Consider the following 24,941-nt stretch of genomic DNA (forward strand, 5'->3'; position numbering starts at 1 on the left):
CAAGAAGTAAACCTTTGTGTGGTGTATGCCACAGAAGTATTGGAGTGACTTGTTACTGTGCATAGCCTAGTAAAAGCTGACTAATATACCTTTCCTTTTAGCTTATCAGACTAATGCATACAATGAAGGCAGCTTTGTAAGTAAGGTTTCACTGTCTCAAGTAGAAAGACCTATATTTGACATCTAGATCTGACATTGGATTTATTACCTTGGATAAATCACTTGACTTCCAGATCTTATTTTCCTTGTTTTAAAATGGAAGTAGTAAAATATTATGTTTTTTCTTATAGTTGTTACTTTTATGCTACAACGATTAATAATCATTGCAACCACTTTTCTCTCTTCCTCTTGAGCTTGTATCAGTCCCTGGAGCTCAGCATCTTCCATGGGTGGGATATTCACCACAATTTCACAAGGCAGGTTAATTATTCCCATCTTATAGATTTAGTACTCAAGGTCTTGCAACATCAAGCAATCTGCCCATGGTCACACAGCAGACAAGAGTAGACATACAATGTTTGCTCAAGCAAAGTGTGTTGAATTTAGCAAGGGTCTCAATTATACAATTTAGGTATTTAATTTTTTTTGTTCTTAATTGCAGTACCTAACGTAACATCATGCATAGGTGAGAGCTATACTACCTTTGATTGTTTCCAGATTTTAAAAATTTTTTCTTGCTTTTTGCCACAAGATGGCACCCAAAGCCAACAAGCTCTAACAAGCTCCCGGGTCCTGCCCCGAGTCAGTTCCCAGCATGGCTTTGTCAGATAGGTTTGCAAACAGGCCTCACACCTTGCTCAGACCAGGGGGCCCAACCTGGCAGACCTGATCAGTGTCCGCTTTGGTTCCAGACATCTGGACACTTCGGCCAACTCTGGAACCACATTTGGAATCTTTCCCCATAGATTTCACATTTTTCCAGATCAAATAACTTCACCTTGGAAACTTTGACCAAATCCTCTTGTTTTTAGAAATTCCAGACGTCCTCTTCCAGAAATGACCTATCTGCCCACCTCTGGCCTAGTTGTATTATTACAAATGTTGCCATTTAATGCAATAAAATAGATATTTAATGTAACTAAAGCTTTTGAGCTTACTGTTACATTAAACATCCCACCATACTACCCAACCATGGCCCATGGGACTGTATTGCAGGCCCAGCCTGGAAGCTTATTAGAAACACAGAAGTTTAGGATCTGCTCCTGACCCACCGGATCAAAATCTGCACCTAAACAAGATTCCACTGGTGATTCATATGACATTAGAGTTTGGGAAGCTACACAAGAGCCACTGGCCCACAGGTGATTTTCCTATAAATTAAAAAAGTGCTTCCTGGATTTACATCAATGCAGTATCTAAAAGAGTCAAATCCATAGACTCAGAGAACGGAATGGTGGGGCTATGGGAGAGGGGAGAGGCGGACTTACTAAACAACTGGTGAACCTTTCAGTCAAGCAAGATGAACATGCTCTAGAGATCTGCTGCACGATGTTGTACCTGTAATCAGCACTCACGCATGACACGCTTACACATTTAGTAAGAGGGTGTACCTCACGTTAAGTGTTCCCACCACAGTTTTTTTAAAGTGCTTTCCTAAGGACAAATGCTGCCACAAACTGGTGAGCATAGCAGGATTTCAGGTCATATTGTGCATATTCTCTCTCTCTTTCTTCCTCTGTCTTCCCTCTCCCTCCTTCTCCCTTTCTCTTTCCCTCCCACCTTCCATTTCCCGCTCTGTCTATGGTGTATATACCCACAGATTCACCATCATATACACATATATTTGTTCAACTGAAACACAACAGCTTATCTTGCAAATATGTCTGCAAAAATCACTTTTTAATATTCAGGTACTTGGGATATTGGTGTCACATCCATTAGTCCCGGTAATCAAAAATTTGTTATTCTCTGAATCCTGGGATAAACGTACCCCCTCACAAGCTCACACTGCAAACACCATAACAAGAATTGATTATGCATCCATATCTCTCCCATCACATTCACACCAACCCAATACAACTTGTGCATGTTTAAAATGTTTTAGGATCTTTTTTTAAATATAATAACAAAATATTCTTGATGATTTTTGCTTTAATTCTCATCTTGTTCTCCTTAAGCCTTTTCTATCTGATGCCCAGTGTCTGAGGAATTAAGTTAAATCTCTCTGGAAAGTCCTGAGCTGGGCCAAGCTTCCCCTTCCTTTATTACCAGAGACAGCAATGTCCTTGATTTCAGGTGCTGTCAACAGAGCTATGTGTCACCCAAAAGAAGGATTACAAAATGGCAAAAAGAGGATCTGCAGGAGCAGAGAGTAGGAGGCAGAGATGGAGAAGGAGAGGAGGCAATAGGGAGGAGTGAGAAAGGAGTAAGCAGGTGGAAAAGTGAAGAATCAGTGAGCAAAAGAAAAAAGGGCACTGATGGCACAGAATAATAATAATTATTATTATAATAAATGATACTAATAATGTTTCTCAACTCATGCAGAATTAGATCCAAAGTCTCTACCAAGGCACATCCCTGTCCTCTTCAGATTCTTCTCAACTCTCTACTTTACCTCCCTCAGAAATCACCTCTTCCACCCTGCACCGCCATGACCACACCCGCTTCACCACAGGATCTACCCACAGGCTCTGGCCTCAGGGACTTTGCACGGGTGCTGCAACATGCTTCCCTGCACCTGCATGACTTTCTTCCTCCCTTCATGAAGTCTTCAGCTCAAAATCTTCTCCCTGACCCACCCTACATAAAACTTCCTAAACTCACCTCTTCTAGCCACCCTTTAACCCTGCATGATTTTCCTTTTCAGCCCTAATCACTTCCTGATAGCTTACATGTGTTTGTTTCTTTGTTTGTCTGACTTACTGGATCAGAATATCAGTTCCAGGAGAGCAGGAGTTGTGTTCTGTTTGCAACTGAACCTCCAGCACCTAGGACAGTGGCTGATGCTCAGTAAGGGGAAATCACCGTTCATGGAGGTGAATGGGGGGCTTACCGGGTGCCAGACACTCTTCTAAGTGCATTGCATGTATCAGCTTGTTCAGTTCACCATCACCCTACAAGGTGGGCTTTTGACTGTAGAGGAAACCGGGGCACACTAATGTTTCTTTGTTTCCCTTCTTCTCAGACTTTCCCTTAAGCAGCATTTCCCCACTGAAGAATGCTCGAGAACAGGGGCTGGCAAACAGCCCGCTGGCCAAATCCATTCTGCTGTGTGTTTTTGCAAAGAACGTTGTAGTGGAACATAGTTGTGCCTATTTGTTTAGATATTATCTGTAGCTGTTTTTGTGCTGCAATGGCAGTCGATTAGTTGTGACAGAAACCATATGGTCTGCAAAGCCAAAAGTGTTTACTGTCTGATCCTTTACAGAAAGAGATTGCTGAGCACTGCTCTAGAAGATAACCCAACATGAAAACAAAGTAAAACTCTTGTCCTATAGTGAAGGCGGTGGTTTGACTATGTCTTATCACAATCCAACGGGTATGATTATGTCTTTTCTATGCATTAGGACGAGTTGAGAGAAAAATACTCCCATCTTGAATTCAATAAATGTGTGTTCTCATCTTCATTGTGTTCCTAATTAGCTGTGTGATCTTAGGTAATCGTTTCATACCCCTCGATATGTTTTCCCTCTTGTCACAATAATAATTGTGTAGTAATGGCAATAATTATAATAGTAATAGTAATAATGGCTCTTGTTAAATGCCAGGCTCTGCTCTTGGCATTTTACTGTAAAATAATAGTGTATGATACTCTAAATTCCTATTGGATTGTGAAAAGACATAGTCAAACCACTGCCTTCACTACAGGACCACAAGAGTTTTGCTTTGTTTTCATGTTGGATTATCATCTAGATAGTCTAAATTAATTACTTGGGCTTTTCATAAATATTCTGGTTCTGTTCTTATACGCACGTGGTAGAATTGTGTGTCCAGTCCCACTTGTAGGCAAATGTGGCCATGGGGCTTGCTTTGGGGAACAAAGTGTTAGAGGAAGTGATACCTGTAACTTCTGACCAAACCTTAATGGCCAGGGTACACACATTCCCCATTCTCTTTACCCATCTTTCCTTCCATTGCGGCAACCAGAATTGTTCCAGAAAGTGGGAGCTTTGTCAGCTGGGTCTCAGACTATGAGCAATGCAGAACAGAATTCCCAACTGAAACCTCATGGTGCCTAAACATTAAATATACCTTTTTAAAGAAGCCAGTAAGATTTGGGGCTATTTGTTACTGAAGCACCAGCTAGCCTATCCTGACTAATAAGATATCCACTGAGATTCTCGTCCTGTTCTAATTCTAGAGTTTTAAGAATACAAAGACCTCTTCTTCCTCAGGGGTGGGACCCTCTTTGTTTTTGCCATGGGAAGACATTACCCCATGATGTGCAGATGAAGAAGTGATAGGTGACCCTGTTAGTCATATGTAGCATATTTAATTAGGGTACAGAGGAGAGGTCAGGAGATGGACAAGGTTTTGTTTTTCAGTGAAGACAGTAACAATCCAGTTCACCCTGTTGTTATTTCAGTTACAGTTTTAGGCAATCTTATGCCCAAATATCTGCACTTGTGGCTATTTTAAAATTTCATCCCTGCTGATTCCTTTGGGTTAAGGTTCTAATGGATCTTATTTAAGTGTCTATGAATGCACTTGCATGCAGGTGTATGATTTTAGGAAGGGCAGTACATTAAGTTATTAGTAATCATAAATAAAAACCAATGCATCAGGTATTATTCATTGGAAGGTAAATGAATGGGGCCTAAGAAAGATACATTTTGGAAAGGAAAAGTCTCATAGATGAAGATTCCCTGGAAATGAAGAACCCAAAACAGCTGAGGTTCAAGATGCCTGAAGTTATTTAAAGACATGAACAAATACTTTTCAAAAGAAGACATACATGTGGCCAAAAGCATATGAAAAAAAGTTCAACATCACTGATCATTAGAGAAATGCAAATCAAAACCACCATGAGATACCAACTCACACCAGTCGTCAGAATGGCTATTATTAAAAAGTCAAAAGATAACCTAGCAATCCCATTACTGGGTGTATACCCAAAGTAATATAAATCATTCTATTATAAAGACACATGCACACAAATGTTCACTGCAGCACTATTCACAAAAGCAAATACATGGAATCAACCCAAATACCCATCAATGATAGACTGGATAAAGAAAATGTGGTGCATATATACCATGGACTACTATGCAGCCATAAAAAAGAGTGAGATAATGTCCTTTCCAGGGACATGGATTGAGCTGAAGGCCATTATTCTTAGCAAATGAATGCAGGAACAGAAAACTAGATACTGCATTTTCTCATTTGTAAGTGGGAGCTAAATAATGAGAACACATGGACACATAGAGGGAAACAACACACACTGAGACCTATCAGAGGGTGTAGGGTGGGAAGTGGGGGGAGGATGAGGAGAAGTAGCTAATAGATACCAGGCTTAATACCTAGGTGATGAAATGATTGGTACAACAAAACTGTGTGACACACATTTACCTGTGTAACAAACCTGCACCTCCTGCACAGGTACCCCTAAACTGGAAATAAAAGCTAAAAAAATAAATAAATAAAGACAAGGTGCCTAGGGTCAAGGGAGGACTGAAAGAGAAAAGAGAATGAGGAGGGAACAGAAAGAATTGTTAATCACTTTAACCCAACTTTAAATGGCAGTCATACCTAGGATTGGTGTGAGTGTTTCATCATTTTTTTGTTCAGTCAATGATAAAAAAAATCAACTTGGCACAAATAAAGGCGTAATGGGAATTATTTGAATAATAAGCATGATGAGTACATAAGCCATGTACTTTTTTCCCTATGCATTTTTCATCGGAATACTTTCAAGACTGCATGCTTCAATTTCAGTGCAGGACATTTGATGTGTAACGTGGTCCTCTGGCTCAGACTGACACTTTCACTACATGTAGGCATTGGCTGGAATTATTTTGGAATTATTATTATTTGGAATTAATTATTTGGAGATTATTTCACATCATTCCAGAATGGGCAATTAGGATCTGTTTTGAGATAAGCTGTGGGTCAATCTAAGGTATGAGTGGCCTTTTGTGTGACCAGCAAAGACAAAGTTGAGTGTCAGCCACCACAGAAGAGGGCCTGCATCTGAGCAGGAAATGTGCCACATGACTGTGTGAGATGTGGCCCTTACTGCCAACAGCAACAGCAAGCCTGAGTGCCCACTCTGCCAGGCCCACACAATCCTCCTCTGAGAACGCTGGCCACCAGACTGCCATGTTGCACAGCTCCTGCGGTGCCATCCACTCCTGCTGTGACTGTGAGGGCTTTCTTCATATAAATACAGCATGAGTGTGCTCCAGGGAGTTGTACAAAGTTGTGGCCTTCTTGGCCCCTAAATTTTGTGAGCATGTTACCTCTGATGCCATGGAGATTGACAAACTTTTACAAGGCATGGGCCAAGTTTCCAAAGCTAAATCTTCTGAGGTCAAGGCAGTGGGAAGTGGGGACTCCCAAGAAGCTAGTGGGTGACAGGAGATGGAGTATGACTTTGAGCTCATGTGGTGTATTGGAGCCAAAGAAGGCCCTGGTGCTAGAATAGGATTAGGAACTTTGAAAAGTGTCAGAACCCCTTCCTTTGCTGGGCAGAGCCAGATAAGGAGCGGTCCTCCTGGGACAAGTCTCAAGAGTCAGGATGGTGTATTTCAAGGTGCCTGAAGGAATGGGACCCATCATTTACACATCACAGGAGTTTAGAGGATGAGAGGGTTAGGTGGGCTAAGTGATGCCATTTCTCCCAGTGTGCTTTTCTTTATTTTCTTTGACTTTGAGCATATATTTATTTTATAATCACTGCCTTAGTCAGCTCAGAATGCTATAACAAATTGTCATAGACTCCTGGGTGAGTTAAACAATAGCAATTAATTTCTCACAGTTCTGGAGGTTGGAATTCCAAAAGCAGGACACCAGCCTGATTGGGTTCTTTATGAAGGCCATGTTCTTGTTTCCTCCCCAGAGGCTGGAGAGCAGGAAGAGAGAAAAGAAGCCTCTCCTGACCCTTCTTATAAGGACACAAATCCCATTCATGATGACTCCACTCTCATGACCTAATTACCTCTGAAAGGACCCAGCTCCTGAGACCATCACATTGGGGTGTTAGGATTTTTACATATCAATTTTGGGAGGACACAAATATTCAGTTCATAATAATAAAAGAAAATAATATCTATTTCTTTTTTGGCAAACTTAGCTCAAGCACATTGATAAAAGAAGTGGCAACTCTATAAATACACACCATGAATTTACTATTTATTATCTACATTAAGTCACAATAATGACAATAAATTACATACATACAGTTATGTTATAATTATAATTTAAAATAATTTATTCACACTAATTATTCATGGTCCTAAGGATTAATGAGCATCAACAATGGCATGGACTTGGTCATCTCTCTCCAGATGGATGTCTAAGGACAGAGGATGTTTCCAGCATCCAGACCATCAAGACACATGAGCTTCTTGTGCCCAAAATTTGGGCATGTCATCTTAACACCTGTGCTTGGTATATCTAATCCCTTAGTAATTATTAACTGAATTTAAAATTTTCATATCAAGTACACCTCTGGTTTGAGGCAAGGTTTTTATTACAGAAATTCATTTCCCTGACCCACCAGTATTACTTTGATGTGTTCTGGTTTGAGAGTTAGAAACCTAAATGCTATCCATGTTTCCAAGCTTAAAATTTTTGTAACAGCCACTATATCCATTTGAAAATGCGGACTTTCAAATTAATTGGTTTGTGCCTCAGTTGTTTGAACTCTAAATAGCAAAGAGAAGTCACATCACATCTGAAGGTCTAGGCAGGTGGGACTTTTAGCCCACATTATTCTGTAGTGGGAGGGGGATTTCTTTATGCCAGTATACGTATGCAAAATGTGAAAAAATTCACATTTTGTATCCTTTCTTCCTTGTATGTTCCTCAACATCCTTTCTCCCCTCTTTCTATGATTCCATAGTTGTATTACTTACAGAAGCTCTGTAAAATGCTTACAGGTATGGTTTATAAGAAAGATGTCATATAAGATGAAGGTGTCGTGTACATAGCTGTACCATGTCAATGTGAAGCATTTTGGGGCATGAGACATAGAATTCTCAGCAGCAAATGAAAATGAAATGAACAAAACATTTTTCAGTTCATTGGAAAGTGATTTCCTGTAGTACCCATGAGGTCAGAAAAGACATTTAGTTTCCTCTAGGAGATGAATCAGAAATGCAAAAATAAATATTAGGTCTAAAATGGTGGTAACTTCTAAACTTGGACCTAAAAGAAAGCTTGAATTCATTAAACTTATTTATAGGTGAGAATATTGATACCTAGATAAATTAAAAGGCTTGCAGAAGGTCTCCCAGGCAGCAGAAGAACCAAGCTCAGAACCCTGGTACCTATCTCCCAGTCAAGTGTCTGTTTCTGTAGACCTTGGGTGTTCATTCTTTTAACTTACCCGGGCCACACTGGAAGATGAAGAATTATCTTGGGCCACACATAAAATATGCTAGCATGAATGATAGCTGATGAGTTAAAAAAAAATTGCAATCTCATAATGTTTTAAGAAAGTTTACCAATTTGTGTTGGGCTACATTCAGAGCCATCCTGGGCTGCATGCAGCCTGCAGGTTGGACAAGCTTGCTGCAGACTATATTGTCTTGCTCTTTCTCCACCAAAGGGTTGACTTTATATGACCTCTGTCTTCCAGTCAGATGTGCTTCATTATAGAATCAGAATTTGGGTGCCATCTGGACACAAACCAGTCTTCCTCCCAATCACTATAAGTGGTATAAGGAGCACTGGAAAAAGAAGGACCATTCTACTGGCTAACTCCACTTGATTAAAAAAAAAAGGCAACAATTATGAAAAAATTAAGACACCGGACTTTAAAAAGCACTGATATGAAAGCTTTGATTCATGCTCATGAGCAGTTCTAAGCAAATTTTTCGTTCCCAATGCTACATCTTCAGAAACTGAAATGTTCACCAGTTGGAGTTCATTTCAAAGTGAAAATTCCAATTCAGTGAAGTCGAGATGAAGATCTGAGTTGACTTTTGTTTTATGATGACCTAAGTTTCCTATCCATGCCAACTTTTCCTTTTCTTTTCATATATTAATGATGTCTCTTTTCTTCCTCGAAGTTTTAGCTCCATAAAACACCATATTTAACTGTTCTACTTGTCACATTCTAAACAATTCTCCAATCAAATAGTTCTGCCTAGCACAATACCTCCTCTCAGAAAGCCAAAAACATAGATATGGAGAGAACAAAGTGCAACTGTGTTAAAGTTGTTTAATAGCCCGCCAATAAGTAGCCCACCAGTAAGGGGGGCACAGGAGAGACGGTGGGGATGGAGGGGAAAGCATAGACATCCAAATCAAAAGCACAAATTTTGTCTTCAGAAACAAAGTTAAATAATATCTTTTTGAAAAGGATCCTTGGGATAAGAATGCAAAGTGTGACCTAATAGTATAGGCTACAGCATCAGCGTGTCTCAGGGAGAGAAAGCTGTCTTATCAGGAGAAGTTAGATAGATGGATAACTGTTATCATGGAGGTTGTTAGCTGCCCACAGAGAAGCTCTCTGAGAGTCACCATGCATTTTGGGGTGCCCATTAGACAGATAAGGACATCTCACCAGTCCAGTGAGACCAAAGGAGTCCCATTGGTGTGGCCAGAGAGTCTTAACATCCTTGAAAATGGTTGCTCATCTTCAAGTTGCTCCTTATTCTTTAGTGGTCGGAAAAAACAAAGGAATTTTGGTTGGGGGCAGGGGAATATGGAGGCGTCTGGTAAAAAGGGCCTGAAGCTAAGGAAGAGAGTTTAACAATAAGCCATTGATGATGAAGAATTTCAGAGATGAGGCAGAGAAGATACTAATGGAAATCATGGATGGATTTGAGGCAAAGCAGAATGGGATCAGATCAAGGGGCCCCAATAGAAACAGCATTCTGGCTTTTCATCTTTAGGCTTCTATGGAAATATGTGCACCCCGACTGTCGCATGTGCAAATCAGCTGAATGTCACAGAAAGAGATGTGTTCCCTTTTCTATTGAGTTCTATGAAGCACTAGATGGAGGGATGTTTTGAAGCAAAACTAAGGCTTTTCGTTTGGTAAGATTCGCTTGTCGAAAATGACAATGACATAACCTGTAATATGTTGCTGCACAGTGTGTCAAGGGTAAAAATGGAAGCCTTGGAGATTTAATTCATTGTTTCTAAATTATGCTCTTATTTGGAGGGAAATTTAGATCTTCATTTTTCATTCATTGTTAGAGTATCTTTCCTCTGTATTTCATGAGCTCTGTCCAGATGACACACAGATATTTGTGACCCTTCTGATGGTTTCATATTTCTAATCCAGACCTCACTTTACAAACCAGAGTTAGTTTCATTGTCTCTTTGGGTAATTTTCAAATATTGGAGTACATAGGTATGCAGTGAAAGCCTGTACTCTTAAACCCTGCTCACAGAGATTCTGATTAAGAAGATGTGGGATCTGGGAACTTGCATTTGTGACCAACGCTCTAGGTAATTCTGACTCTGATGTAGTTGGCCCACCAGAGGCTTTGAGAAAGTCTGCCTTGCCTCATCCCCTTCCAGTCTCTGTTTACTACTGCTCATCCTGCACTCCCTTTAATTCCCACTGACACATAGGACTCTTCAGGGTCCAAAAGGGGAAAACCTAAGCGCTTCAAACTTTCTCAGAGTCTATGCCATATGCCAACAGCACCCAATAATTCCAATAAATGCCCAACGATTCCAGCTCCAATGCTTCTATTCTTTGGAATCAATTTCTAATTCCACCTGCTCTAGAACATCTTCCTGATCAGGCAAAGTGAGAGAGAGCTCAGCAATAGCTGTTCTTTAGGCAAATCACAATCACCTCTTTAGCCCTTTGCTCCATCAACTACAAAACTAGACAGATGGACAAGATCAATGGTTCTCAGATCTGTTGGGGAAGCAGAGTACCTAGAAGTCTTTGTGAAATGCTGTAGAATATAGAACCATTTACTGACTTCTAGGATATGAACCAGAATCAATTTTACTAAGAGAAAACTTTGGATTTGTCATGGTGGCTCATGCCTGTAATCCCAGCACTTTGGGAGGCCGAGGCTGGCAGATCACAAGGTCAGGAGTTCAAGACCAGTCTGGCCAATATGGTGAAACCCCATCTCTACTAAAAATACAAAAATTAGCCGGCGTGGTGGCATATGCCTATAATCCCAGCTACTTGGGAGGCTGAGGCAGGAGAATCACTTGAACCTGGGAGGTGGAGGTTGCAGTAAGGCAAGATGGCACCACTGCACTTCAGCCTAGGTGACAGAGGGAGACTGTATCTCAAAAAATTAAAAAAAAAAATAAAGAAAGAAAATTTGACCATGCAATATAAAATAACAGCCATGACTATCTGAATGGCAGATTTCTTTCCCAAAGATGGCATACCCACCTGTATATCCTATCTCACATCTCCATCTTATAATGTGACTGACATTCCTTTTATTGAGAGGTTTCTTTATATTCCCACTCCTTTAATCTGAACAGGAACTTGTAACTGCCCTGATCCACAGAGTATAGTGAAAATGATAGTTTGTGACCTCCAAGGCTAGGTCATAAAAAGAATACAGCTTCCATCTGTGCCACCACCACTGCCTGCTTCTCCGATGGGAAATGGTTGGAGACATTTTAGAGAAAAGGCATGACATTATTTGTGTTTTTAAAAAATAACTTTGGGCCGGGCGCGGTGGCTCACGCCTGTAATCCCTGCACTTTGTGAGGCAGAGGCGGGTGGATCACGAGGTCAGGAGATTGAGATCATCCTGACTAAGACGCTGAAACCCCATCTCTACTAAAAATACAAAAAATTAGCCAGGTGTGGTGGCGGGCGCTTGTAGTCCCAGCTACTCGGGAGGCTGAGGCAGGAGAATGGCGTGAACCCGGGAGGTGGAGCTTGCAGTGAGCGGAGATGGCGCCACCGCACTCCAGCCTGGGCAACTCAGCGAAACTCTGTCTCAAAAATAAAATAAAATAAAATAAAATAAAATAAAATAAAAATAACTTTGACGGGTTAGTGAAGAATGGCTTGTATGGACAAACATGGGATCTGGGAGGCCTGCAGGAGTTATTTTAGGAAATAAGTTGTAAAGATTTGGAGAAAAGTATTATAGTAATATTAGATATAAAGATAAGTGGATAGACTTGGAATATGCCTTAGAGTGAGAGTTGACAGGATTTGTCAGTGGATTTGTTATGGGAGGAGGTGGTGAGAAAGAGGATTCTCTTACCTTTTTTGTCTTGATCATCTGGTCAGAAAACAGAATCACCTACTGAGGTCGTTATGGTAAAGGAAGGAGTAACTTTGGGTTGGGGAAATAGTTTGGTTTTGAGATCCTACTCGTCATCCAAGCAGATACTTCAAATCCAAGGAAAGGTACACAAGTCTGGAGTAGAGGAGATAGGTCAAGTCTAGACATGTATATATAGCATCCTTGGACTGGATGAGATCAAGGAAAGAATTGGAGTTAGGAAAGAGAAGTGGGTAGAGGCAAAGCCCTGGACAATCCCTGCTTGGAGAATTGGTAGAGAAGGTGTAAAGGAGTAAAAGTAAAGGAGTGTAAAGGAGAAGGAATATATTTTCCTTACCAATTGCCAGGGTCTTGGCTGACACTCCTGTAACAAAAGATAGATTAACAAGAGAAAAGCATAATAAATTTTTTTAACCCAAGTTTTACATGACACAAGAGCCTGGAGTAATGAAGACCCCCAAACCCAGGGAAAACTCTATTTTTATGCTTAGGTTTAATGAAGAATGGACAGCCCTGTAGAAGTACGATTGGACAAAATGGGTCTGATTTAACGGGAACAAACTGAGGAAGAATCCAGCAAGGCTTACGTGTTCAGATGGATCTGTGGCTTCCAGGTATAGGGTAGGATGACTGTCACATGATGGCCTTATGCCCTATTTTTAGGTAAGATAGGTCATGGAATTCCTTCATGGCCAGCTCTTACACAGAAAAGCAGAGAAAGGTCAGAGAGTGACCTTTCTGCTTTTGCTGTGTTCTCAATTTCCAAGGTGTCATATTTTGAGGTTGAGTATTCTGAGCTTCAACACCAGCAAAGGAGGCCGAGAAAGACATCATTGACGTCAGAGAACCAAGAGAGCCGGCATGTTTATATGCTGATAAGAATAAATGAATACAGAGAAGAAAGGCTGCAGAAGAAAGAAAGAACCATAGAAACATAGTCCTTAAGAAGGTGAGGGAGGAGAGAGTCAGAGTGGAAATGGAGGGCTGATCTTTCAGAGGAAGGAAGACCATCTGCGTAACCAGAGGAGAGACAGACCATACGTGTGCAGAGGCTGCAGTTGGTAGACTTGACGTGGAAAGATGAGAGAGTTTGGGTGAGTCCTTTCTCTAAACCCACTTGTGTGTCCTTATGTTCTTACGGAAAACCTGTTTGCCAAACTCAGGTGGTCCTTGGAGAGTTCCATTTGGCAACAATTGAAGGTGTCTGGATTGCAGAGTTAATGAACTTAGAGCTAAAACTGTCACTGGGTAAATGACAAGGTAGATAATGCTTATCTTTAGAAATGCTCCCTCCCCCACTCTCCCACCTCCTCATCTCTTTGTTCAGTGTTCTCAATGTCCTTTGGTAATTCAAGTCAAAAAAGAAATCATTAGAAAGACTTCTGTATACCAAGCTGCAAGGACAAAGTGTCACCCTTCCCGGCATTGTTTGCCTTTTTAAAGAGAGTTCTGGGAAAAGAGAAGACAGTTCCTAATGCAAGTCCCCAGTGGAAGAAATTCAGGCATGGGGAAGATTTGGAGGGAGTGGCTTTTCAACTTCCAATCCCGTAGGGACAAGGATCATCAAAGACTTACAGGATTAAGAAACAAAACATCAATCAACTGTATACAAATCTGATTACTATGCACAGATGCCTTCTGTTTTATCTTTCAAGTATTTAACTTTGACATTCTGTGAACCATCATGAAAGAGAGGAGAAGGAGAAAGGAGGAGGGAGAAGGAAGAAAGGGAGGAAAGGAAATATTAGCATAGTTGATTGACTCTAGCTAGCTATGTCATAATACCTCTCTAAGAGTCAATTTATATATTTAGTTGTAACTCTGGTTAGAGTATTCAAACATTGTAATTATAATGCGTTCTAGATCAGAATGGACTTGGTATAAAGGTTGGTTTTGTTGTCACCACTAGTCATTGCACTTGTCTTGAATAATAAGGTATAAAATTCCAGATAAAGCATTTATGTGTGTTGTATCAGAGGCAAAGTGAAAAACTATAACTTGGCTATTTCATAATAGAGAGAAAAGCAGAATAATTTTAACAATAACAATAATAATGATGACAATACCAGTAACTCTCATATTGAGGACCTACTACGTGCTTCGCACACTGTTAGGTAATTAATATTATCCCATTTATTTATTTATTTTGAGATGGAGTTTCACTCTTGTCGCCCAGGCTGGAGTGCAAGTGTGTGATCTTGGCTCACTGTAACCTCTGCCTCCCTGGTTCGAGCAATTCTCCTGACTCAGCCTTCTGAGTAGCTGAGACTACAGGTATGCACCGCTACACTCAGCTAATTTTATATTTTTAATAGAGATGAGGTTTCGCCCGCCATGTTGGCCAGGCTGGTCTCAAACTCCTGATCTCAGGTGATCCACCCACCTTGGCCTCCCAAAGTGCTGGGTTTATAGGCATGAGCCACCATGCCCAGGTTGTATTATCCCATTTAATTATTCTCATTTCACTTGTAGATTTTTTTTAAAAGTTCATGATTTCATAAAATAAGTACTCATAAAGACTGGTGAGAAATAATGTGGCCCTCCAAACTTGTGAAGGCCAGAGGACAGTGGTGTTTAACAGCAGGATTGGTCAAGTGCAAAGTATGTGTGTTCACTGTGTTGATTTCTGCAATAACGGTCCTTTCTCCACTCAGGTCAAATGAAACAACATACTTACCCTCTGCATTTACACTTTTTTTTTTTTTTTTTTTTTGAGCCAGGGTCTTGATCTATTGTCCAGGCTAGAGTTCAGTGGGTGATCATGGCTCACTGCAGCCTCAAAATTCTGGGCTCAAGTGATTTTCCTGCTTCAGCCTCACAGGTAACTGGGACTACAGACACATGCCACCATGCCTGGTTAATTTGTTTTTTCATTACTTTTAGAGACGGGGTCTTGCTACGTTGCCCAAGCTGGTCTCAAGCTCCTGGCCTCAAGTGTACCTCCGGCTTTAGCCTTCCAAAGCTCTGGGATTATAGACGTGAGTCATCGGCCCTGGCCTTGCCTTTTTGTCTCAGTTCTGAATCTTTGAATTTTTCCCAGATTCTTCACTGATGGTGAATGCTAGGGACTGGAAATAGTATGTAGGTCAAACTACCTTTATGGCAGAGTGGCAGAGTGTGCTCACCCAACATAAACCTGCAGCTGGCCTCTTGCTATTAACCAACAACCAACACTGAAGAATATTTTAGCATCTTTGATGCACAGAAGCCAATAGCATCTGAGTCACAAAACCTGAGTTTGGATCTCACTTCTGTTATTTATTAGTTGTGTAGCCTTGTGCAAGTTCCTTAGCCTCTCTGATGCTCAATTTCCCTATTAGTAAATTACGGGAATTCTGACATTCTTGTGAGAATCAAATTAGAGAATGTATATGAGCACCACAGTTTATAATTGAAAGAGACAATGAATTTGCTTGGTTTTAGTACCTTTCTGATTTGGAAGGAAGAGAGAGAGAAAGGGATGGGGGGGAGAAGGAGGAAGAAGCGATGGAGGAGTGGGAAATGTTTTGTACATATGAGAAATGTTTGATTACTGGTTATAATGATGAATCAGTTTCAATTAAAATAATCACAATAAATAGCTAACAGTTTTCTCTTCCCTCACTCCCAATAATTTCCAATGTCTGTCCCACCAACACTTGTGTAAGGAAGTAAGATTATAGATTACAGTATCACCTTCCCAGGGTAAATCTTAATAAGGAGGAAAAAGAAAGCAACATGGAGTTTTGGGATGATTCAAAAACTGAACAGTCAGCCCCCGAATAACTGAGAACTGGCTCCTTCTGCAGTGTTGCCACATGCTAGTTAGCGAGCTGGCTAGTGGAGAGCACACACAGGCATGATGCACCCAACACCCTCACCCAGCGCCAAACACAGGCAGGGGTACTTGACCATGACTTCTTAAAATCTAAGAAGGTTTTAAGTTCCGGAACAGTCTGCTCTGCATTTGGTGCAGTATACCCTGGGTATGCTCATTGTGTATGCTTCATACATGTTTAAAATATAGGTCTGCCATGCTTTCTAATGACTGAGGGGAAAATGGGGCTACTTGTCTGCAAACATCACTTAGTTGAAGCAGAGTTAAGAAAATATTTCTACTAGAAATTCTGAAAAAGTGTCCGTGGGATGATGTTTAGGCTATGAGTTTAGAAACAAGCAATAATATAATTAATAAGTGAAATATATTTACGTTTTGCTGGGGTTTGTTTTGCCACTTTGAATTCTGAATAAGCTGGTGTCTGAACTCCCAGAAGAACCAGCAAAAATAAATAAATAAATAACAGCTTTCATTTGTGTATTGTTCTGGATGCTACTGCAATGGAATAAATAATGCTATCAATCAATGCTTGTGATATAAAGGCTGTGATTTCCTTTACTCTCCAGCAGAAACCACATGCCTGGGGGCCCATTAGTACAGGGCAGATGCCGATACAATTTAAGAAGAATGTGGCATGGAGAATTAAAAGCTTTCCGAGAATGAATGAGATCAGCAGCTATCATATACATTTACAGACGCTTGGCCTTTCTCTTCAGTCTGCAAATGGAGTCAGGTGGTTTTCCCAGAGGTCACTCTGTCACCTTCTTCATCACACAGGAGGTGAGAACTTGGCCCTCATCCAGGCATCAATGTAGGAATGGGCACCTTGAACTGCTTCAAATATTGGTGTGAGGCTGTGGGCTGAAGATTCCTGTGAACTCAGCCCGTATCCCTTGCTGGGCTCTGTCACCTCATTGAACCTGGCTAATTCTTTTCTTTTATAATTTGTCAGGTTATGGGGGGTGTGTCACCTTTGGAAATAGCAAAATGAATGTTTGGATCGATTTGCTGAAGTCTGTCTTCAGGCATGCATGAGTGCAGGAGGTGCCATGGGGGGATAAGGATGGGGCAGGACACAGGGTCTGGCTATTTGAAACGGAGCCAGTGTGCTTGTTGTAGAAGGACATCTCTGTTGTTTTGATTCAGAGTTAACAGGGAGCTGAAATCCTAATGCCCAGAGCAGACGCCTGTTCTTAGGGTCATGACCCGGCTTTATCCACATATATTCCTGAGATCAGAATCATGCTGTCTCCGTGAATTAGCCTAGAGGGAATTGCTAAACATTCAGAATGTAAAAGACTCAATGACGAAAAGCGCACGTGTTCCCTCACTGTGAGAACGTGAAGGGAAAGACTTCAGGTTTCATCTTCAAAACAGCTCAACACCCTGGCCCACTCATTGAAAAAAAAAAAAAAAAAAGTTAGCCGGGCGTGGTGGCGGGCTCCTGTAGTCCCAGCTACTGGGGAGGCTGAGGCAGGAGAATCACTTGAACCCGGGAGGCGGAGCTTGCAGTAAGCTGAGATGGCACCACTGCACTCCAGCCTGGGTGAAAGAGCGAGAATCTGTCTAAAAAAAAAAGGCATCTTTCCCCGGTAAACTGAAATCTAGTATATTTTTTCTATTACAAATGAAAGCCACAAACTACAGCAGAATTAATAGTACCTGTCACCTATAGACTTTGGCACCAATAGAAATAACAGGTACTTTCATAGCACATTACAGTTGTTTGATAAGATCACAAAATGCTGTGTGATTATCCCTACTGGGACATTGTGGTTATTACTTATACTTGCCTCTGGATCTTATTCTAATAAGGCAGCACCTATATCACAATTTCTTAAATATTTAGATAACAATATTTGAATATCATTGGTTTTGTAGTGCCAAGCAATTCATGTTATACATTTAAATATATTATTCTGAGGATGGTCCTTAAGCTTCATCAGGCTGTTAAATGAGTCCCTAGCACAAAAAAGTTTGACTCCCTGTCTTGGAGTTGGTGGGGCCACAAAACAGAGGAATCCTGGATGCTTGAATGACTGCTTAGGGCAGGCTTCTTTCCCTCCCTTTCCCACTCTCCCATCAATCTGCATTAAACTCAGACATGAGTGAGAAATAACCAGACATTTGCAATGGCTTATTCCAGCAGTGAGTCTACGACTGACACAATCCTAGAGGAAGATGAGTAGGGAAGAAGTTAACATTGTGAATGTTGATGTGAACATTTTGAAACTCAATTTTCTAACTCTAACTTTCACGCATTTGCCTGCTGGGCCTTCACCTTTGTGTCCTCAGTGATGAGTCATTTATGGTTCAGCAGAATGAAAGCAACTTATTCCCCAACAGCCTTATACCAAGCACTCTTACAGCTGCATCAAAGTTCAGCTTGAGAAGGGACACACAATTGAGCTCGTGTGATTCAAGGACAGGATTTTAATTGTTCATAAAACTAGCATGCAGTAGTATCTGTCTACGTACACCACAGTTGTGTAAAAAGACAGCTAACCAGCTCTGCCAGAGAGTACTAAAGAGCACTCTAGCATTTTCCATTCAAAATTAATATTTCTTTCAAAGCAGAAGCCATGACATCTAAAAAATGCAAATTTATTTTAAAATTGTCTTTAACACTAAAAAGACATTTAGTAATTAAATGAGTTAGGAGAGTGTGATTAGCAGTGGCTGAGCACATGCCTCTTGTTATAATTTTAGTGGGAAATTGCTTTTTCATTCCTTTTCTTTTCTTGATTCGTTTAAGAGAACATTTTCCCGTAGTTCTATTTTAATGAGCTCCTAATGATGTTCTAAGTGTTCCCTTGTACATTATTATAAAGCAATGGGTTTATAAACCTAATCAGGTTTGATGATTTACAAAATTCAAATCAATGTCACATTTGTAATATATACAGTTTATTTCTAACCTCAGTCTTTCTGTTGATAGCTAATGCATCAATAGTGTTTAACTTTTAGCTTTTTACTTAGGTATATGGGCAAACAAAATACTGTAACTAGCACTTCTAGGTTCCTGACACTTAAATTTCAAGGAATCATCTAACACTTAAAATTGACTTTGTTCTTGAGCAGCCCAAATATCTTAAAAACATCTTATCTTTCAGTTTTCTAAATAAATTTTTGTATAAGTAGATAATACAATGCCTATAATATCCAAACAAAATAAAAGAACATCCAATGAAAAAGCAAGTCTTCTTTCTCTCTTGACGTCTAGAAACCTAGTTTTCTTCTCTGGAAGCTACCACTGTTAACAATTTATTTTATATCTTTTCAAAGTATTCCGTGCATATATAAATAAACATGTACATATTTCATGTTTCCATACAAATATATTAGACTATAAATACTCTTTGGAACTCTTCTTTTTAAACCTAACAATAACATCTATAAGATCTTTCCATATCCATATATAAAGAACTTCCTCCCTTTTCCATATAGTATTCCCGTTTATGGATGTGCCATGTGCTATTTAATGGGACCCTATTAATGGATATGTAGGTTGTTTCCAACCTCTTGCCATCACAGTGTTTTAATGAGTGGCTTTGCCCAATAATGTCATTTTGCACACGTGAGCATGCATATCTGTTAACCAAATACCAATGAACACAAGATACGAGCATTTATAATGTGATAGATATCATAAAGGATTATTATTGTATAATAAATTCTTTGCAACAACTAATGTCGGACTCCTCCACTAGGGAGGAATTCTCCCAAAGAATTCCAGTGATGCAAGGTCCCAGCAACTTTCTTGGCCTCCCTGGTCCTGCAGAAGGGCTAAGTAGATAGAATAGTCTGTACTTAAACATGCTGAACAGAAACAAATTTGTAAGATACCGAAGTGTTTGGGCTTGGAGTAAGGAGGTGAGAGAGGAGTGAGAGATGCTGGGCGGGTGAGACAATGATATTTAGAATTAAGACCAGCCTGGCTGAAGATGCCAGGACATGCACACGTAAGAGAAGGGGGGCGGTACCTGGAAAAGTTCATTGTGCAACGTGGCAAGAGAGAGAGCGAGAACATGGGACCTGGAATCAGAAAAACTACTTTCGAGTTCTGCCTCCATCACTTAACTACAGCTGTGTGATCTTGGGTAAATTAGGATAGCAATCCTTACTTTGCAAGGTTGTCATAAGGAATAAAGAGACAATGCATGTAAAAATGCCAGGTAAGCCGAGTGAACTTGAGAAATGCTAGTAGAATCTAAATAAATTTAAGTTTCAACATGTGTAGGTACAAAGGAATCCTAACTACTGAAAGTTCACCAGAACATCAACTCCATAAGAGCTGGGGCTGTGTCTGGCTTCTTTACTGCGATATCCCCTGTGCAGAGTTGACATTGAATAGATGTCCCATGAATATCTATGTAATGAGTGAAGTTTGGACCAACTCTACAAAACTGGAGAAGGAAATGAAAATGCAAAGAAAGAGGCTGGTTAAAGATGGAGATAGAGCTTTGGGAATTCTATGCTTATAATTATCATCTTAATCATTATGAGGAATACCTAATCATGTATTTTATTAAAATGTATTGATTGGATAAACAAGTGAATGAATAAACTCTTTAAGGTGCTTTCCAAAATTATTTCATGAAGTGAGTAGGCTCCCGAAACCCTAGAGAAGGAAAGGGAAAGGATATTTTTATTTGAAATATTTGTATTATAGTGATTTGAACTGTTGACAAAGTTCCTCTCTATTTTATTTTTCTGTGATTTTAAGCTATTTTTTTGACCCATGTTTTGGTTGGAATAAAGCATTCTAGTTGCCTGTTATTGGCTACATGATTCTAAAATCTGCTATATTAATGTTGCTTCTGTCTCCATATGGAAATGTATAAATAAGAAGATAAGTTCTCAAGCTTTCTCAATGATCAGTCATGAGATGAGGGAATTAAATGAGAGAAGTTAGGTCAGATGATCTTGCAGGCCCTTTTCTGCCCTAAAATTGTAGAATTTTGTGAATAAAAGCACAATGGGAAGAGCAGGGGATTAATTTAAAAAAACAAAAAACCTGGATCCTTATGAGACAGAAGCCACATTACATGTAGAAGATTATCATAAACACCTCACATTTATAGAGTGTTTACAAAGGGGCAAACTCTACATACCTGTTTCACTTAATCCTTACAATCCCTGTAAAAGAATTTTTGGAAATTTTGTCTGTTATCAAGCAGCTGGAAAGGAGGCAATCTTTCTAAGCACATACCACAGTTTAAAGCAGCAAAGTTGCCAACAATAACCGGCTTTGTAAAAATAATTGCTGCTCCAAATCAAAGAACTGTCTTCCACTGAGTTGAAAGGGCTATTAATCTGGGGGTGGTCTTCCAGCCACAGAGACATGCAGAGATAATGTCATCTTTGACTCAGAAGCACAGAGTTCTGTGTGACATGGAAGCCTGAGTGGCTATGATTTCATGGGACAGGGCTTCTTTGCTTGGCTTGTTCTCCTTTCTAGAATGAGTTATACCCTCAATTGGTGGTACTCTTTCTCTTTTTTATTTTCTACTTCTATTGTGAACTGGCCTAAGCACTTTAGCAGCACAGAGTTCCTAGATTCCCTTTATTAATATTGGATATACACCAATAGTCAGTGATAGGTGAGGAACACAGCTCTCCAAGCCCATGACCACACTACAGGCAATAAAAGCAAGATGCAGACAAACTCTACAACCACACATTTATTGACAAGAAAGCATAAAAGTATGCAACTCAACGGCTCCAGGTATTTGCCCTTTTAGATGTTCTGATCACTCCCTGTTTGAATGACACATTTGGGGCACATGTAATAATATCCTAGAGGCAGGGTTCAGCTAGCCTTATGTTGCCAGCAGGTAAGCAGAATTCTCCAAACCAGTGGTAGACTTAGTACTATTTTGGAAACCATCTGATATGGTTTGGCTATGTCCCCACCCAAATCTCATATTGAATTATAATTCCTGTAGTGTGGGGACCTGGTTGGAGGTAATTTAATCATGGGGCGGTTACCCTTATGCTGCTCATGCTGTTCTTAGGATAGTGAATGAGTTCTCACAGATCTGAGGGTTTTATAAGGGGCTTCCCCCTTCCCCCTGTTCTCATTCTTCTCCCTCTTGCCGCCATGTGAAGGTAATGTTTGCTTCCTCTTCCACCATGATTGTAAGTTTCCTGGGGCCTCCCCAGACATGCAGAACTATAAGTCAATTAAACCTCTTTCATTTATAAGTTACCTAGCCTTGGGTATTTCTTCATAGCTAGATGAAAACAAATTAATACAGTAAATTGGTACTGGGTAGTGGGAAGCTGCTGTAAAAATATCCAAAAATGTGGAAGCAACTTTGGAACTGGGTAACAGACAGAGGTTGGAACAGTTTGGAGGACTCAGAAGAAGGCAGGAAGATGCGCAAAAGTTTGGAACTTCCTAGAGACTTGTGGAATGGCTTTGACCAAAATGCTGATAGTGATATGGACAATGAAGTTCAGGCTGAGGTGGTCTCAGATGGAGATGAGGAACTTGTTGGGAACTGGCATAAAGGTGACTTTTGCTATGCTTTAGCAAAGAGACTGGTGGCATTTTGCCCCTCCCCTAGATATCTGTGAAACTTTGAACTTGAACGAGATGACTTAGGGTATCTGGTGGAAGAAATTTCTAAGCAGCAAAGCATTCAAGATATGACTTGGGTGCCGTTAAAGCAATTAGTTTTATGCATTCACAAATATATGGTTTGAAATTGGAGCTTATGTTTAAAAGGGAAGCAGAGCATAAAAGTTTGGAAAATTTGCAGCCTGATGATGCAATAGAAAAGAAAAACCCAATTTTCTGGGGAGAAATTCAAGCTTTCTGCAGATATTTGCATAAGTAACAAGGAGCCCAATATTAATCTCCATGACATGTCAGAAGTCTCCATGGTAGCCCCTCCCATCACAAGTCCAGAAGCCTAGGAGGGATAAATGGTTTCCTGGGCTGGGTCCAGTGCCTTGCTGCTTTGTGCAGTCTCAGAACTTGGTGCCCTGTGTCCCAACCATGGCTGAAAGGGGCCAAAATACAGCTCAGCTGTTACTTCAGAGGGTGCAAGCTCCAAACCTTGGAAGCTTACACCTGGTATTGGGCTTGCTGGTTCACAGAAATCAAGAACTGTGGTTTGGGAACCTCCACCTAGATTTTAGAGGATGTATGGAAATGCCTGGATGTCCAGGCAGAAGTTTGCTGCAGGGGTGGAACTCTCATGGAGAACTTCTGCTGGTGTACTGCAGAAGGGAAATGTGGGGTTGAAGCCCCCAGACAGAGTCCCCACTGGGGCACTGCCTAGTGCAGCTGTGAGAAGAGGCCCACCATCCTCCAGACTCCAGAATGGTAGATCCACCAACAGCTTCCACTGTGACCCTGGAAAAACCTTGGGCACTCAATGTCAGCCTGTGAAAGCAGCCAGGAGTGGGGGCTATACCCTGCAAAGCCACAGGGGTGGAGCTGCCCAAGGCCGTGGGAGCCCACCTCTTGCATCAGTGTGACCTTGATCTGAGACATGGAATCAAAGGAGATTATTTTGGAGCTTTAAGGTTTAATTGCTGCCTTGTTGGATTTTTGACTTGCATGGGGTCTGTAGCCCCTTTGTTTTGGCCAATTTCTCTTATTTGGAATGAGTGTATTTACCCAATGCCTGTACCCCCATTCTAGCTAGGAAGTAACTAACTTGCTTTTGATTTTACAGGCTCATAGGTGGAAGGAACTTGTCTTATCTCAGATGAGACTTTGGACTTAGACTTTTGAATTAACGCCGGAATGAGTTAAGACTTTGGGTGACTGTTAGAAAGGTATGATTATGTTTTGAAATGTGAGGACATAAGATTTTGGAGAGGCCTGGTGGGGGAGAATGATATTGTTTGGCTGTGCCCACCCAAATCTCATCTTGAATTGTAGTTCCTATAGTCCCCACGTGTCATGGGAGAGACCTGGTTGGAGGTAATTTTATCATGGGGGCAGTTACCCTCATGCTGCTCATGCTGTTATTGTGATAGTGAATGAGTTTTCATAAGATCTGATGGTTTTATAAGGAGTTTCCCTCTTCACTCTGCTCTCATTCTTCTCACTCCTGCCACCATGTGAAGAAGGACTTGTGTGTTTCCCCTTCCACCGTGATTGTAAGTTTCCTGAGGCCTCCCGAACCACGTGGAACTGTAAGTCAATTAACAATCTTTCCTTTACAAATTACCCAGCCTCGTATATTTCTTCATAGCAGTGTGAAAACGAACTAATACGCCAACCTTGGGAACTATCTTACTGTGTGAAGAGGTTTATATTCTTAAACCCTATTTATTCAAGGACAGACAGGGTTTCTAAGCTACTCTAGGCCAAGGGGTGGCAAACTATGGTGCATAGACCAAATATAGCCTGTATCTGTTTTTGTAAATAAAGTTTCATTGGAACACAGCCATGCCAGTTTGTTTACATATTGTCTATGACTGGTTTTATACTACAATGGCAGAGTGAGTGGTTATCATAAAAGCCTTATGGCTCACAAAGCCAAAAATACTATCTGGTCCTTTATGGAAAGAGTTTGCTAACTTCTGCACTAGCCAATCCACATGTATTAAGCACTATTATTTTCGCCAATGAAAACCCATTTCTAGCATTCATTATGCTAATTAGAAAAACCTGTAGTGTGGATCACAAAGATAGCCAAAGTGCTTACAGTGATTACCTCTGCAGTGTGGTCTTCTGATTAAATGGCAGATGACATCCCTGGAATGGGCATGTCCTACTAGGACAGTAATCGCCTTAGAGTATTATTAAAACTAACATACAT

The 24,941-nt window shown here is 40.6% G+C and overlaps 1 protein-coding gene across 6 annotated transcripts in view; it reads left to right on the plus strand.

Annotated features, from left to right (window-relative positions):
- The first annotated feature begins 15,283 nt into the window (after positions 1 to 15,283).
- EGFLAM (EGF like, fibronectin type III and laminin G domains) overlaps positions 15,284 to 24,941 on the plus strand; it is a 231,373-nt gene continuing 221,715 nt past the window's right edge. For 5 of the 6 annotated variants that reach the window (XM_017853199.1, XM_017853202.1, XM_017853201.1 and 2 more), the window contains exons 1-2: positions 15,284 to 15,316; positions 16,722 to 16,935. In XM_017853199.1, coding sequence (XP_017708688.1) covers positions 16,761 to 16,935 — 175 coding nt within the window. In that variant the 5' untranslated portion in view covers positions 15,284 to 15,316; positions 16,722 to 16,760. The remainder of the gene's footprint in view (positions 15,317 to 16,721; positions 16,936 to 24,941) is intronic. The other variant, XM_017853200.1, reaches the window with a different exon arrangement.

This window comes from Rhinopithecus bieti, unplaced genomic scaffold (assembly GCF_001698545.2).
Source record: "Rhinopithecus bieti isolate Rb0 unplaced genomic scaffold, ASM169854v2 scaffold_34818, whole genome shotgun sequence".
Lineage (NCBI taxonomy): Eukaryota > Metazoa > Chordata > Mammalia > Primates > Cercopithecidae > Rhinopithecus > Rhinopithecus bieti.